Genomic DNA, 17,052 nt, shown 5'->3' on the forward strand with positions numbered 1-17,052 from the left:
CATTGATAGCTATCTATAGATGATATCTTTTCTAGATATGCTTGTACTCTTCTTTGATGGTTGTTTTTAATTTTAGCATAATTTTCTTCTGCCATGGTTTTCCAATAAAGTACACATGCTACAAAAAGTGTATAACATTGTCCTTTTTCTCAGAATTTCATGTTGAATTTTGTTTTTGATCCTTTAAACTGAAGGAAATGATTTGAACTGATAAACTGTTTATGTGCATCATAGGAAAGGTGTATATGAGAATACATTGTAGAATATTCTGTAGGAAAAAGAAATATTTCTTCAATATCCTTTGCTGATATTCTCATAGAATTGATGGGCAGTTCTTTTTGACCTTGTGTTCATATCTTTTTCTCATATTTGAATTCAAATACCATCAAACTGTGTAGACTATTCAATTGAGATTTAATTGTCGTCAGCTGAGAACCATTAAGTGTGTTACCGCAGTTTTGGGGGATATCAAATTATTGGTATCACATTGTCGAGCTCAATATCATCATGGTATTGTTTTTAGATTATTTTCATTTTCAGTAAAACGGTAAAAAATCAAAATCAAAAGAGTGCGACTGTGCCCAATATTTAGAACAATGCTTATAAATCTACCCACTTTGATTAAATGAGCTTTTTATGTCATGAAAATTGTTTCTTTTCCATTTACGCTCAAATCTTAGAACGTGATAATGCCCTTTTTGTTTGCAGCTGATGTTGTTGTACCACTTCCCAATCCACTCCCATGAAGAGAGAGAGACAGAAAGAAAGAAAGAAAGATATTTGGAGCAGGATGAAAAAAAATAAAGTGCATAGGCACTCAGTGTTACTAGGTAACACTAATGAACAGTAAAAATTCAAGTAACCAGAATAGTACAAGGTTTAATAATCAACGTCAGATGTATAATTGGAAAGTTTTGGGACTGACCAGGTTCAGCTCTATTCAGGACACCATGACTGGAATTCGCGAAAAGGTAGTTTAAATTTAGCCCATGGATTATGTAAATTTCAACTGCGTAAATGCGCTTGATGTTTGGTGTATGGCAGCAGACATCCAATAACGAATGCGCGCTGATGCACAAACGTGAATCCTGCCTGTTTCGCACTTGTTTTTTAGTCTATAGACTAAATTTAAAGCCATGGATTTGATTTCAAATACCTTCGTGAATTCAGGACAGAGATGTGGGTCATAGACTCATTGTGTGTGTGTATTATAGCATTTAACCCATTGAGGACGGGCTTATTTTGCTAGATATGTAACATGCATTTCCTGTAGACACTTGCGCGAGTATCCTCGGGACTAGTCTTCAACGGGCTAAAAAAATCTATGGTATTCATTACCCGTCCATAGTAAATATGTTCCCAGTTTCATTATTCTGAGCATGGACCTATAAATATACATGGACTGTTCACGGCAGTCTTTCTTTGATGTAATCATCGTCGCAGACTCATGATTATGTGCAACTTAATGAGTACATTCAGGTGTCTGGACAATAACGATTGTGTGATCATGTATCGTCACTAACAAAAGAATCGTTTCCCTCATTTCACTCTTGTTTCGCTGATGTGCCTTTTTCAGACGGATATGTCTTTGAATAAATACAGATGATGAGGAGCAGCAAAACTTGAAAACATGACAAATTTTGTGTCAAAAGATAGGTAATTGCTGATTTGCACATTTTCGCACACACAAATAAGACCTTGCCTAATGGCAAGATATACCTGTTCTCTACCATTACCATCCCTTCTTGCTCTGGAATAAGCTGCGGAAAAGTGAAATATCGAGATCACAAATGACAATCATCTGCCAAAATGTTATCTTTCTTTTAAAAACTGCCTGCTTCTCCCAAGCAAAATTGTTTGAGGCATGATTTCCTAACACACACTACAACTGCACATTTACTTTACTTGATTTTTGTGAGTTATTTTCTTCTGCGCATGTATAGTTTTAGATTTCTCGAATCTCCATCTTGTTCTTCTCCCGGCTTGCTGGCAGTGACGATGATGGGATCAAAGCAGTGAAGCATGTTAAAAATGCCTTTGTGGCGCTTTTGAGATGTACAGGTGCATTAACGATACGATGAATATATCCTTGTTTATTAGGTCCATGTTCTGAGGAAAGGCCTGAATGACCTACTTCCATGATATACTAGCTTTATGAAAGGATTTGAATGTCTAGGGATGCAAAAGGGACGCATGAACTTTGAAGACAGTGGAGATGCGAGTGAGAAAGGGGGGGGGGGAGACAAGGGCTGGGAGAAAGGAAGGGCATTAACTAAAGAAGAGACATGGGGGTGTTTCACAAGGTTCCTTGACATTTGCTCAGACTGCGGCAATTGCTCTCGTGAAATGTCTGCACACTAAGCCAAACATAAATTATACCCACAAACATAATCCTCACCCTAATCCTAATCCTTACATCAGACTAAGCCTAATACCCCATCACAACTCTAACCCTTAGTCTTTGGAGAAAATGAGACTAGAGCAATTGTTGGAGGAGGCAAATGTTATGTCACCATTTCACAAAGAATTTAAATGTCAATCTTAAAAGTGAAAATCAACTTACAAGTATGGTATGCCATTAGCTTCCCTATTCAGTTTCATTCTATGTTTTGAGAATCAACTTCCCAGTTTTATCAAAATTTGCAGAAAAATTCCTTTTTCCTTTATTCTGTTTTGTATAATAATGGCCGCATGTCAAAGTCTCAAAGGTTTGTTTTCATCAGGAAGTTAGAATATTATTAATAAAGTCACACACAGCATCATGAATTTAGGTTGATCTTAACTTTTTATGATCAACTGAATGTTCTTTGTGAAACACCTCCTAGGACGGAATCAATTGCAAGGAAGGAAGAGCGAAAGTGTGGGCCAGGGGAGGGACAAGAAGAAAAATGGACCAAACAAGTTTTAATGGTGTGCAAAATTACTTCGATTCAGATTTCTAGAGTTCATTTTTATTAGTACAAGTTTGTACGTTATCAGTAGTGTATCATAGCATTTATGCAATTCCCATTAAAACCCATGCACCACCTATGGCAGCATCTATGCGCCTCGGTATTCCGGCGAAACAATGTCCGCCTCTGCCCTGCCCTTTGACCCCCGCCCGGGACAGTAAAACGCTCCCCCTCGGACGTGACCTTGCACACATACTGTACATCCAAATGTACGACATGCAACCAGTGCAGTGCACACTTGAAGACTTACAGCCATTGTCTTGCCCTTTTAAAAGCATGTGGGGTAGCAGACAAACGGAACATCAATAACAAATTCATGGGGGAGTCCATTAGACAGACCTGCCCTTGATCAGGGGGGAAAAATATCTCAGTGACGTGACGAGTTGCAGCCCCAAGATGGGATTGCCCGCAGGTTTCCACTTGGCCGGAATAAATCAAGGAGAGACACTAGACACTTTTATGAGATGTTTCTGGGAATTCTCGGCAAAAAGTGAGATGAGTATGACACATATCTGTGTAGGAGAAGCACCTTGACTTTTTTTTTCGTTTTAATGTGTGTTTGTGTGTGTGTGTGTGTGTGTGTGTGTGTGCTGAGCGGCTCAAAAACATATTCATGGGTTGTTGAATTCGTGCTGTGCAATTGTCAACCCATTTATTATGTGCAGAGAAAATCGTTAAGATATTTTCGCATGCTTTGGAATTCGCACTAGCCGGAAGTAGCCCAAAATTAGTGTACATGTACCACGAAAATGTCTGTGTTTACAGTTGAACAATATATCTCCAGGTACAATGTATTTTGAAAGTAGTTTATAAAAAAATTGTATTGCCTTATATTTTCTCTCGTTTTTTTAATGCAGCAATTTCTTTACTCCTCTCCCTTTCGCTCTCTCTCTCTCTGCTCACACACACACACACACACACACACACACTTATCTTTCCTTTGCTATGTTTTTCATCCTCGGTACTCATTTGTTTAACAGTGTATAATGCTTTACAATTTTGCAATGTTTTTATGAATTTAACTTTTCGATTTTATTTCTGTGTCAATTTTATGTAAGCTCCCACTGTTGAATAGTCTCCAGACTTTTTGATGAGTGACAATAACAACCGAATTGAAATGAAATAAAAGTCTTCCTTAGCCCCAGCTGTGCTACTTGGGCCCTATTTTATGAAAAGATTTGATTGTAAATTCCCTTACCCCTTACGACACAGGCTGCCTTAGACTTTATGGTAGAAATCAAATCAATTATAACTCTTCATAAAACAGGGCCTTGATGTGATTCTAAGCCGGTTACTTATGAAATTTGTTTAGGATGATTCCACTGCCCCCTTTTTTTTTCCTCAGTGTTTTATCAAAAATATGACACTTTCATTAAATGCTACATAAAGAAATTTTGCTCATATTTATCAAAAAAAAAAAAAATCTGCCCTTTTCTAGTCTGACTTCAAGATGACCTGAAATGATAATTCAAAGTGTCACTTGTTAGTCAAGTTTCTTTTTTTTTTTTTTTTGAGGGAGTAGGTTATTTTTGTGGAGTGAACTAAAGCTGGAATTATGTGATTTGTCTTCTTGTCATAATCCTAGATGGAGGTATCCTAGACGGAGGTATGGCAGGAAAAGTAACCTCTTTTACTTAACGAATATATTTTTTCAATATATTTTCTTATGTATACAGTGTACAGTGGGTGTGTATTGATATTTTTTTTAAATATATATATGTGTTTATTTGTGCCGTTGATTTTGCTGTAACATGAGCGCCACTTTCCAATCCAGAGAATATTTTACAACTTCAATTATAACACCAGTTGGCCCACGCAGACCTTGATTCGTGGACTGTTTGAGTGACAATGTACTGGCTTGTGCGCATTGCCAATTGCAAGGTGTCGTGGCAATTCATGACTGCGTCTCACAATCCTAATATTGCGTCTATATGTACATAATGCATTAAAGATGAAATAGCACACGGCTGCAGAGCACTTTAAGAAAAAATGCAAATTATATTGAATGATATGGCTAGTGTGCTATACAAGAAATGGGCAAATTTTTCCAGTACTTTTAGATGGCGATTTACACTTTGTAGTCCAGGGGCGGATCCAGGAATTCCGTAAAGAGGGGGCGCGTTTACAAAATTAAAGGGGGGGCGCACGCACCCCTCCCCCCATTTTTTTCTTTTTATTTCTTTTGTTTCAACAAAAAATAAAGGGGGGGGGCGTGCGCCGGTTGCGGTCCTCCCTGGATCCGCCCCTGTAGTCCAAGATCATGGCCCCCGTTGCATAAAACTACACATGTATGCATATCCATGTCAATTTTACAATTCTCGGTATCGCCAATACGTGGGTGCCTTGTGGCGAGCATTGCTTTAGCCCCCAGATGCATTATGAGATAGCTCAAGGGACAAATTTGCAACCAGTTTTGGCTGTGTATGCACTTGGCTCACGTTCCGTCTTTATCAAGCCCATTTTTTTTTTTTTTTAAGATTTCGTTGCTTTCCATCATGTGACCAGCACACTGAAGCCTTTCAGTAATAAACCATGACTCTTGTGACCACAAATTAGTAAAATTTTGAAGTTTCAAACTTTTTTATTAAGTAGCTTAATTCTGACCGAAGAAAATAGCAGCAATGAAAGAAAAGCAGACGAATATTGCATTGAATCGCATGGGAAATGAGACACGCACAAACCAACTGGAAGCACACAATTCTCCTGAGGAATCCCACAGTGCATCTGTGACAGGGCTCTGATCTGTAGCATACGCAGAATTTTTTGCACATTGGCAATACTGAGAATTAATGGTTACTCGACAATCAGTAGTACAACCATAGCAAGACTACTTCCTATCCAATCAAAGCCAAGAAACTAGTGATGGTTACCATTGATTATAGAATTACCCTTAATTGCAAAGTTACCTTGTAGTTTGATAGGACAGTGGGGCTGAGATCAAGTTTAGATCATTTTTGTTGTTGTTGCTTTGATCATTTTTTATGGTTAAATCGTTATTGTCAGTATTATCATCATCCACATCATCATGATCTTTTATTAATCATTATATAGCAGTCATGAGTATCATTATCACTATATTACTGTTTCTATTTTTACCATATTTCTCCCTCTGCTGCTTCATACCAGGCTATGAGTGCATTGATCATATCTGAACTCTTATGACATGGCCGGCGGAACCGTGGGGGCCTTGGGGGCTCGGGCCCCCCACTTTTTGTGCACCATACAAAGGAATACATTTAAGGTGTTATTACTTTGGGCCCCACACTTTTTTTAACCCGGAAGTACGTAAGTGGCACTAAATAGAAATAGATAGAGATCTTGAATGTGAGTGCGGTAAGGTTATGTTTTTCCACTGAAGACCTTGTTATTATTATTATTTTTTTTTTTTTGCTTGTCACCTGGAAAAAAAAAACCCCAGAAATGGAAGGGGGAGAGATGAGCTGAGGACCCTTTTTTTTTTTTTTTTTTTTTGCTTGTTACAATTGTAGCTCATGAAACCTGGAAGTGGGCCCCCACACTTTTGAAAACGTTCCGCCGGCCCTACACGTATGATGGTATGATTCATCACCCAGCATGTCTATCATAAGTGTTGATCTGAAGAACAATATCACATCTATTTGCATTTCATTTATCAAGATGATTAATGAAGGGGAGAGCAATGGGTAGAGAGACAAAGGGATCACCATTCAATGCAAAGTGTCAAGGTGCTACATTAAAGCGCATGCCTGATTGCCAGGGTCAAGCAAAAAATCAGTCGGTCAAGTGCTTTGGAACAATGAGAAAAATGCTTGCCTGAATTGGGCAAGCAAGGGGTTTTTGAAGTCACCTTTTTTGTTTGTTTACTCCCTCCCCCCCCCCCCCCCACAAACCCATGAAGGAAGTCAACCGTACAGAGACCTCATTGTATTGTTAGCTCAAGAGTATGAAGGAAGTATGAATTAATTCTGGAATACTGTTTTTATCAGTTTAATGTCTCTTTATCATGGAGGGCTGTCTTCACCATACTCCAGTTGGAGTTGTTTCCAAATATATGGCTTTTGGCCACACAAGGTAACAGTTGGTTTTAAGAGTATAGTTCATGAAAATCATAGTGCTGTTATCGATATTGTGTGATATTTTTTTTTTTCAGAATTACAAAAGACATACTTTTATCCTTATCTGTCGTTGTTGTTGTTGTTGTAAGGCAAATATAATTGATGAGACAACTTCAGCCGAACAGTACGAGTGATTTTACTGGAATTACTTTGATGAGAAAAGAGAGTGAATAAACAAAATGCATGAAATTATGTTTGAATAAATCATAGTGACTATTGCTGTACAGTCTTGGGTTGTACTACAGTAGTAGAACAACATTTGTAGAAAGGGGGGTATAAAGTCAAGTTTAATATGTTAATTATACAGTTTATGTCATTTCAAAAAGCAATATTACATATATTTGTAAAATAGATAGAGAAAAAATTCTAGTCAAATGTATGACTCACAGTGTGTGCCATTGCACAAGACAAAACCACACGCGTTGAGCCGAAACTGTTACCGTTATCATTCTGACAACCTGTGTCATACAGCCTCTTGTACAAATAGACAATGCTGTAGAAATTCTTATTTCTCCTAGAACATGGTGGTCAGATGCAGTATGTGTTGAGAGTGGAGGCTCCTTTTCCCTGTGTCCTTTCACTGAATTGATTCGCAAACCGTCTTGTGCCCTCCAGAGGGGCCCCCAACTCGGCGCGCCGTAACCTTTCCAAATGGAGATTGTGATCTTCGGGGCAAAACTAACGTCCACCGACCCAATGCCTTGTGTGTGTTGAGGTGAAGCAGTTGGGTGCGAGTTAAAGGGACAAACCAGCCAATCTATATGATAGTCCATGGGACCCATTACTCAATGGCTTCCAGACAGTAGCACTCAGGCTGGCTAGGACACTAGATAATGTACTGCTACCACGATATTCTTTGCACGATTTAAAAGGTCAGAAGTCCATTATAAAGTAGTTGAAAATAGTGAGCAGTTTTTACTGCCATCCATTACCAATGTTGGCACACCATTTCACAGCAGTTGTATTCTCAAACAAGAAATGTCAAACTGCTAGTTAGATAGAAATGAGAAATATCAGTGGGGACAGGCCATTTCCCAGGGCAATAAATGCAGGCAGTTTTTTTTTCTGTTTTCATTGTATGAATACATGTATTTCTCCCTTGGCATTAGTAATATGTATACCTAGAATTAGATGTATTCTTTCCTGTGGCATAAACTATATATTTGGCATTAGCAAACAGAAGCAAACAAAGCAACAAAATAAGTATTTGCTATTAAATAATCATCTAAGTTATTGTGTGTAAATTCTACTCATATATGTATTTGACAGATGTACCAAAAACCGAAGCAATGTGAAAAGGACATACAGTGTACATACCTTTGGTAGTTACATGTCACTTTTCTCCTAGGTTCAATGCACATGGTTGAAGACCACCTGTAGAGACATAAATTTCCGAGCGATGAGTGTCAACTAGCAATACAATCCTACTAAGACCACTTTTCATGTGCTTACAGGCTTTGTTAGATTGTCCAGTCCAGCATATATGTACATTATGGAAAACCTTAACTCCTTGCAACAGCCAGATGTCCCTTTAAAAAAGTGATGTTCCAAGTGATGAAACATTAAGCTTCATTTTGTCTGTGTGTGTGCATGTGCTTACAAGTGTGTTTGTTTGATAGTTTATGCCAGATTTCTTTGCTGTAAGGTATTAAAGTTCGCTCTTGTTTCAGCCCAGATCAAGTTCAGAATCGTCTTGATGATGTTCTGTCTGTCTTATTTTGCTCTTATTTATTATTCAAAGCCAATTGAGCATGGTGTGGAATAGCACTTTATATATCTCTGTGGTATGGACATGCCCTTTGTAGCTATTACCGTAGTATCCTACTGTGGCCAAGATGAAAGTGTCAGAGATAAAAGATGAATATGCATAAGAGTAGCGGAAGAGTGGAGATCTCTCCATGAGTACACAATGTGTGAAGTTCAATAAGCAATGGGTAAAAAGGGGGAATTCAACCAAAGTTTAGATTATTGAGGGGATGCAGCAATATTCATAAAACACATCTGTAATATTTGAGGACAATCGGGCAATTGATCCGTTGAAAACTAGATACACTATTTATACATCAACACTTTTTGACAGAATTTCATTTTTTTTTTTACTGAAATATATACAAATTCCACTTGACTTTTCACAGACGTACCAAGGGATATTTCATTATGCTAGTAAAATAAATTTTTAACTGCTGAATTTTCTTTATATTTTCTTTCTACAATGCATCATTGTCCACACCTGACATCACAAAGTGTTGTAGTCTTCTCATTCAGTAATGACTTTACCAAAACTTTAAAAATTCATGATATTAACGACTTTTGAACAGATTTTCCAATTTTCTTCAAACTTTGCTGATATCTTTTGCTATTTCTACATTCCTTTGATTCTCATGCATTGTGTGATATTAATATTGTTCTCCTTGAAAGGGTTGTACACGTATGGCTTTGGACTATTATGAGGCCAATCTTTGGGGGTTTTTTTATCAAATAAGAATGATTTTACAGCAACTGAACAGGAACAGATCCTCGATTTTAAGTGGTGGCTGATTATGCCATAAGACGCACTTTGTTCATAGAGTTTTCTCCTTGTTTTTGTTTTTTTTTTTCCTCTCAGAATAATTGTTCCAAAAATTCTAATTTTGTGTTCCCTTTCTTCTTTGTAGTATTTTGATTGTAAGCTTGAGTTGTTATTGTTGGGGGAAGAAGGACAAAAGCAAAATGAAAATTCTTCTAATTGTTCTCATTCTTCCAGCACCTGGTGAAAGCCCTACTTTAGACAACAGGGTCATTGAATACTGTTTGTGGTGGATTACACTGATTCCAGACTGGGGGATTAGGGATATCGTATCAATGATTTGTCATGGAAATGCGATGCATGCTGAGTGGCATCTGGAAAAACGCACAAAAAAGTACAAAACAAAACAAAAAGAGATCTGCCGGGGATCGTTGCGTACATGTAAGCCTCATTGTGGATTTGTTGAATTATATAAAAGTAATAGCTTGGGTGCAAAGTCTTTTCTCCCACTTTTGACTGGATGACTGTGAAAGATACAGTTAACTAGATCTTAGTGTGTTTTCGTTGAAAATAGGTAACAGCATTGGGTGTAAGGCTTTTGCCCCACTTTTAACTCTTATAAAAGATCGATTAAAACCCTTCACCGCTAGAAATGAATGCTAATTGTAGTACCCTCCTCCGCACCATGCATATACAAACTTGTGTGTATTAAAAACGTGTGCTGTACTGACATTCTTTGCACGTCGTGTAGGAAGGTGGGCAAGGGCAGAGCTGCAGCATGTTTTGTGTCCCAAAAAAGAAACTTTGCCCAGCTGGATATAACAAGGTAACATAACATAGATATTTCTGGAGCCATATACTTCATTTCAATGAATTATTTAGCCAAAGAAAATGCCTGTATGTATCAATAAAACATCAAGTAATACACAGCAAGAAAGACCAACCACAATTCTTGAGGAGGGCTTGTGAAATATGGGCTACGTATATTAGTGTCAATGTGCCAGTTTATCCAGAAAATCGATGTTGGTAACCAATAAAGATATTTATATCCATGGATGAAGGCAATTAAAAAATGATATTGTACTAGTGTAACATACTTTGTATCGAATAGCACAGTATTAAAACTGAAGATACTCATACAAATCCATTTTTTTCTGATTTGTACTTTATAACAAAAAATAGACCAACTCTAGATGCTGTTTCCCCATTCCAAGAATAAATAGACAAATGATTATACGAGAGAATTTACATACATGACAAGATATTGAATCACCAGTTGAAAAAGCATGTGCATTACAGGTTGGAGACCGTATTATAGTTGCACATCCTGTTTGTTTAAATAAGTGATCTTTTAGAAATAAGACTCTAGAATCCGAGCAATGCACTCAGAAATTGAATTTTTGGTGTAAAGGTGATGATGTTTTTCAGATCATTGTTTCAAATTGTGCATACTCGGATGTTCCAGATTTGACAGATCTATGGTATATTGTTTAATCATAAATTTCTGTGTGAATATAAGCACATCTCCTACAATGTATTGGCTGGATATCTGTGGTAATCATCAAGCGAATTTTCATGCAAATATACAACTCTATAGTCTTTGCTTGCAGCTGTTTAAACCTTTTTGCTACAAGAGCCTTATCTGTTTACGATGTGTGGATATTTTAGATTTATACAGGGGAGGGTTCTGTTGCTTACTTTCTTATAAATGCAACATAACTTGAGGAGTTTCTTTGAGCTCTGAATATAATACCCCCGGTGCAAGTTTCGGGTCAAGGAAAACATAAAAAACAAACTTGGATTATTATTAAATGCGCTCGTGTTTGATAAGGATTCGTTTGCCAGAGGAAGCTCTCCATCTCGCGATGTCCGTGGTAGCCAAACCCGATCTGCATACGTAATAGTTTCACCCAGATTTCCCTGTCACCCTAACCCAGTTGCGAGAGGAAAAGACCCAGTGGATGTTAATGACCTCTCTGTGCAGAGAAGCTGAGATACATGTACCTAGCAAGGACTACCAAATGGTATTCAGCAGAGCCTTCGTTGTCCCAGTTTACAGCCATCACAAAAACGAAAATTCACAAACTTCCCGTACTATACAGGAAATCCCAGATACACATGGGACACAGAAGCCAGATTTTTGCCCCGGTGCCCCCCCCCCCCCCAAGTTCTCGACACCGATTCTCTACATGTATTCATATGAAACAAGGTGTGTTAGTCGTGCGTTTTGCATCAGTGGCTACATCAAGTTTGTAGGTATTGGATAATGGCAGCACCAAAAACTTTGAAATTCTCTAACTTCTGATGGGATTGTGCAATTTTCTTCAAACTATCACTTATAATGTGTTCTACAAAATTGATCGCTATGCATTCATTCATTCCATACAAACACTTGGGGAACTTCCTTGTACAACGTACATGGAAAGTGTCACCTGACCTTGAATTTGTGTCCAAACACAAAGACACTGCTTTTTGTTTGTTTGTTTGTTTGTTTGTTTGTTTGCTTTTGTATATTTTTTGCAGCTTTCCGAATTTAGTTGAAGAATTTTGTACATGTATGTTATTCACTTGTATGGAAGTGTATGACTATTTTGACCTTTTTTTTCCTCCTCCTCCTCCTCCTCCTCCTCCTCCTTCTTCTTCTTCTTCTTTTCTCTCTAAAGCATGCAGTTGCAGTGGTTCTCCCAGCCATTCAATTGACATGTTTGCTTGTCATTCAATCAATGGTCAGAAGCTGACGTTTTGAATTTCTTTGTTGCGATTCATCTCATCCTCTCTATGTCTCTTGGCCTGGGTGTGTCCTATCATCATTCTCTCTCCTTGGGCTTTTTTTTTAATTCAAATCCTAATCTATCAAGCTGAGGAGATGTACAATGTACTCCATGAGCACCCCCCCCCCCTCCCAATTCTCCACCTACCAAGATTAGGCACTTTTCAATTTGCACGTTGAGTCAGGCGTCACCGTGGGTGGACATATTTTTTACGTACTGCGCATGCGTGAGTGTCGACCCTCGGCTCATCACCCAAATTTCGAACGCGTTAACCCCGGTTATCACCGTTCACCCAATTCACTTGCGCCGCGCTCAACCCACCTTATCTATGACGTCACACTCCTCTCGCGATAGACGAAGTTGCGTGAGAGAGCATGGTGACTTCTCAGGAAATCCATGCTTAGTTCACCTGTTTTGCTATTTCTTTCGAGAGAACATTAATAATTTGATTACATGAAAGCTTATGATCTTGATATGTCACAGCAGCAGCGCTGACCGTATACAAACTACAGTCTTTGGTCCCTACTTTATTTGCCCACTGTCACTGTTTCGCAATTTGCAATTGCACACCGTAGTCCCAAACATGCATTTGCACGTAATGCGGTACGCAATCACATCTCAGTGCTTGGCATATAGTGCAGCGCATTTTACTTTGCAGCCTTACCATGCATCATGTTTTAAAATCCACATAATTAATCCCAGGGTACTTATTTGGTATCTAACTAAAGACAAAATAAATATTACAGGTAAAAAGCAAGTCACAAATTCCACATAACTACTAGTATGCACCCAAGACACAGGTAGCCACCTGCACACACCACCAGACGTGATGCCCGAAATCGAAATGTATTTCAGCAGCAGGTCAACGTACAGACGTGACGCCTTGACATACTCTTGCGCTCGGCGTCACAACCTTCTCATTCACCCAATCGAAAACTCCCTATTTGTATCTCTTGGCACTGTCCTCAGAGCTTGAGCCATTGAGGACAGGCTGATTTTGCTGCAACACGCATTTCCCATAGACGCCTGCCCGAGTGTAGACGGGACTAGTCTTCAACGGGTTAGAGACAGACTGGTTTTCATTCATCTCTCCTTTACTCCATCTTCCATCATAACTAAGCCAAATCTACAGTTGTTCATTTGTTTGACCACCTCTGAGGATAGAAGCAAATGAAAATGTGGTCAACTCTCATGGCAAAGCTTCCAATGACACAACTTGAGTCTTTCAGAAAAAAGTTGGATTGTTGCAAAATGATGTTGCAGGGCTCTCCCAACAATTCAGTGTTAATGCTTGAATATCAGTGATAGTGCCTAAGATTGTGAAATGTCATTTGTGATCAAAACTTACTGGAAGTGGAAAAGGTTGTAAATCATTCATTGATGGGACAGGAGTATCTGCCAATACGAAGACCTTCAACTGCTATTTAAAGAGCAGAAGGGGAGGGGATGGCTGGGTCTTTTCTGCAGGGCCTGCTCTGGACATGTTTTCTTAGCCAGCCAGAAAGACCAGCTGGAATTTGTTGTGGAATACCAAGCTGTGCCATAATACAGGAGGATATATTTTGTCGCATTTGCCATTTCGCAGAAATGATCAACAAGAGAGCTGTAGTGTGCGAGCTGAGCCTACTATCAAGATTTGTACCTTATTTCTAAATGCACATATAGTATCGTATATCTTATTAATGGATTCTGAAATGCAAGTGGGTCACCCGTACGGTTCCCCCCCCCCCCCATATTAACATCTGGAAGGACTAGTTAAAAAATTCCAATTCAGTGTATCAATATCTTCACCCGTCTGTCCCTATTTGTTTGGGGTTTTTTTGAGTGTGTGTCCTTGCTTTCCATTTTCATATCACCATTTAGTAGGAGGCCCACATGATTTGTTGTTTTGTTTTATTTTCTTATTTTGCTTTATTTTCTTGTTTTGTTTTGTTTCGATGGGGGGGGGGGTGGACGATGGCTTATCTTATGGCTCATGCTTATTTCGTCAAAAGAAAATGGGATTACTCGTACTGGCTGGCCAAAGTTTGAAGAGCACATGCATTCATCTCAGCAACTCAGCGGTCAAAATCTGTAGCTCAAGAGTTTACTGTGTGAGAACAACTTCAGGGCCACATTCTGTCAAAAGATATTTAATCAATTATAAATATCCTTACTACACAGGCTGCCATAGACTTATGATAGCAGTCAATATAACAGGGCCCAGGTCTCGTCAAATTTATTCTTGTGCCAACTTTGATATTAAAGGGGCAGCACATACATGTAGCTATGTTACCTATCTTGTATGTGACATATATGCCTTCTATTAAAGAAACCAATATGTTAGTACTGTTCTTCATGCAGAAAATGGAGACTTTCATTCTCTAGTACTGTAATACCAATAACATTCACCACATAAGAATTAAAATGTTCACAAATCTAAACTTTTCTTAAATCACCACTGGCATTCTGTGTGCAGACAAAACACTTTTGCTTGTACTTCATACTTTGATGAATTGTGGCTCTTCACAAAATACTCAAAAGTGTCATGGATGCAAACATTTTTGGCTTTACAGTAATACTGGTAAAACAGTTTTTGAGTTTCCTGTCAAATCAAGGCAGACTTTTCAAATGCACTTAGTGATATTTAGTGGAGTTTAAGTGCATTAATATCCTCATTGATGGAATATAGGGTTCTGTGTCACAGAATTGTAATGGAGATTTTCAAGGATTTAGTTTGTCTGGTCGTGTGCCAGATTATAGGGTAATGAATGCAAGGCAAGATGAAAAAAAAAAGCAAGGAAATGATATAACTTTTTCGTGTCGGTTTCTGTTTGTCGCCCTCTCCAGCTTGCAGGAAGCATAGCAGCCAAGCCACAAAGCGCCACCGACCAACTCCTCCTGGCCATGCAGAGTGCCGCGGCCAACAGTGGCGCCCTTCGCACTCAAAGCAGTACAGCGCTGTCGTCATCGTCGTCAGTTACAGGGGCTAAGGCGGGATACCAAGCAGGTAAGGAACATCTTTTTTTTTTAGCCCCGAGTTGTGCAAACAATGTCTTAAATAATAATAGTTTTTCACAATATAAAAGCGCTTTTCACATTAAAACATTAAAGTACTATAAAGATCTCTTAGCACTATTAACCCGTTTAAGACGAGTCCCAAGAGTACTCGGGCAGGCGTCTATGGGAAATGTGTGTTATAAATAGCAAAATCAGTCCATCCTAAATGGGTTAAAGAGAGAGATGTGAGAAGAAGGTACAATGTCAGAATGTTCAGACATACCAGCTGCATAATGCTAAAGCATGAGACTATTAGATGAGCAGATACATTTTTAATGCAGATTTGAATTCTTTTAACATCTTTACATCTTGGAAGCATTTTTTTTTTAATTGTGCAAAGAGAGTGTAAGTTTGCCACACTCACCATTCCTGCTCAGATGATGAAGTTATGTAATGACTGACATGAGCTGTTTATCTTTTTCATCTGTCTCAATGCCATTTCACAAGTAAAAACTGTTTTCCATGTTTCTGTACATTGAAAGACAATATTCATGAAAAGGTCTTTACACTTAAATGATTTTCATAGATTTTATTCAAGATCTTTATCTTTGTTGATGTACATGTACGTCTTACTTTGATACGATCAGATAGTGAATATTAGCAGAATTTTAAGCAACATACTGTAAAAGTGGATATTTTTCGCGCTTGGCTGGTCAAGAAGAGTTTCGTGTGTTTTCAATTCCGCGGAATCAAGACATCAACTACTGCAACATATGGTAAGCAAAAATATTTGCATGTTTTTATTTTCACGCTAGTATCTGGTCGCGCAAAATGCGCGAAAATTTCAACACCACGAAAATTTCCACTTTTACAGTAGTTGTGCTTTTATTACTCAAGGACATCAAGATAATCATGATTCCAAAATAGAACTCAGGCATAAAAGAGCAGTAAAAACCAACATTGTTCTATCCTGCTTGCCTGGTATTGTGTCAAATTTATAGTGTAATCACAGTATAAACTGCGTTTGCTCTTGAAACCACATTTAGGAGAAGTTAGAAATACCTCAAGAAAACAAGATTGTACCAGACCCCATGAAGACAATTCACAAACTTTTATGTGATCAAAAAACATTGGAGGCATTTCTCTTTTCAAGAACAAAGCATATTACTAGACTGCAAGGGGAGCTTAAAATTCTTTAATTGTCCAAGCACAGCAGTTTCCCCCCCCCCCCCCCCCCCCTTGATGTTATAGTTAAGGCTCGACACTAAGTTTGTTTGTTTTTTTCTTTTGGTGGCCGGACAATGAAATTTGGTAGCCCAATCATGCCACCAACACATATCTTTCCTTAAAAAAGTGGTGGCCCGGCATCTATTTCTGGTGGCCCCGGGCCACTACTAATATTGAGTCCTGCTGTTAAAGTAGAGATGGCACTTTGATAACAGTGGAGCAGGGCACTTCAGTATATAACATATGTGTTTGATATATATATATATATTAAAGTGAGGTTAGTCAACACTTCAATGTAAGTTATCAATTTGATCACATCAGTAGCAATTTTGTCTGTTGTATGCTGTGGATACTACAAGAAATGGTAGAAAAATGATAGGTTAAACTAAGGCTGGTGAGCGTGGATTTTCAGTTTGTGGAGCATAGGCATGGAATACTTTTCCAAAGGTACTTCGCTCATCACACTCAGCATCAATTTTCATTAAAAGAATCTCAAGAACTTCCTTTGACTGGATATTCTTTTT

General features: G+C 38.4%; 1 protein-coding gene across 1 annotated transcript in view; it reads left to right on the top strand.

Moving 5' to 3' along the window:
- Positions 1 to 17,052, top strand: part of LOC139710771 (uncharacterized) — a 98,117-nt gene that overhangs the window by 41,415 nt on the left and 39,650 nt on the right. The window contains exon 3 of the mRNA XM_071622689.1: positions 15,152 to 15,311. Within this exon, the coding sequence (XP_071478790.1) occupies positions 15,152 to 15,311 (160 nt within the window). The remainder of the gene's footprint in view (positions 1 to 15,151; positions 15,312 to 17,052) is intronic.

The sequence above is a fragment of the Diadema antillarum genome, unplaced genomic scaffold (genome assembly GCF_040938485.1).
Source record: "Diadema antillarum isolate AM-2024a unplaced genomic scaffold, OU_Dant_1.0 seq00001560_RagTag, whole genome shotgun sequence".
Lineage (NCBI taxonomy): Eukaryota > Metazoa > Echinodermata > Echinoidea > Diadematoida > Diadematidae > Diadema > Diadema antillarum.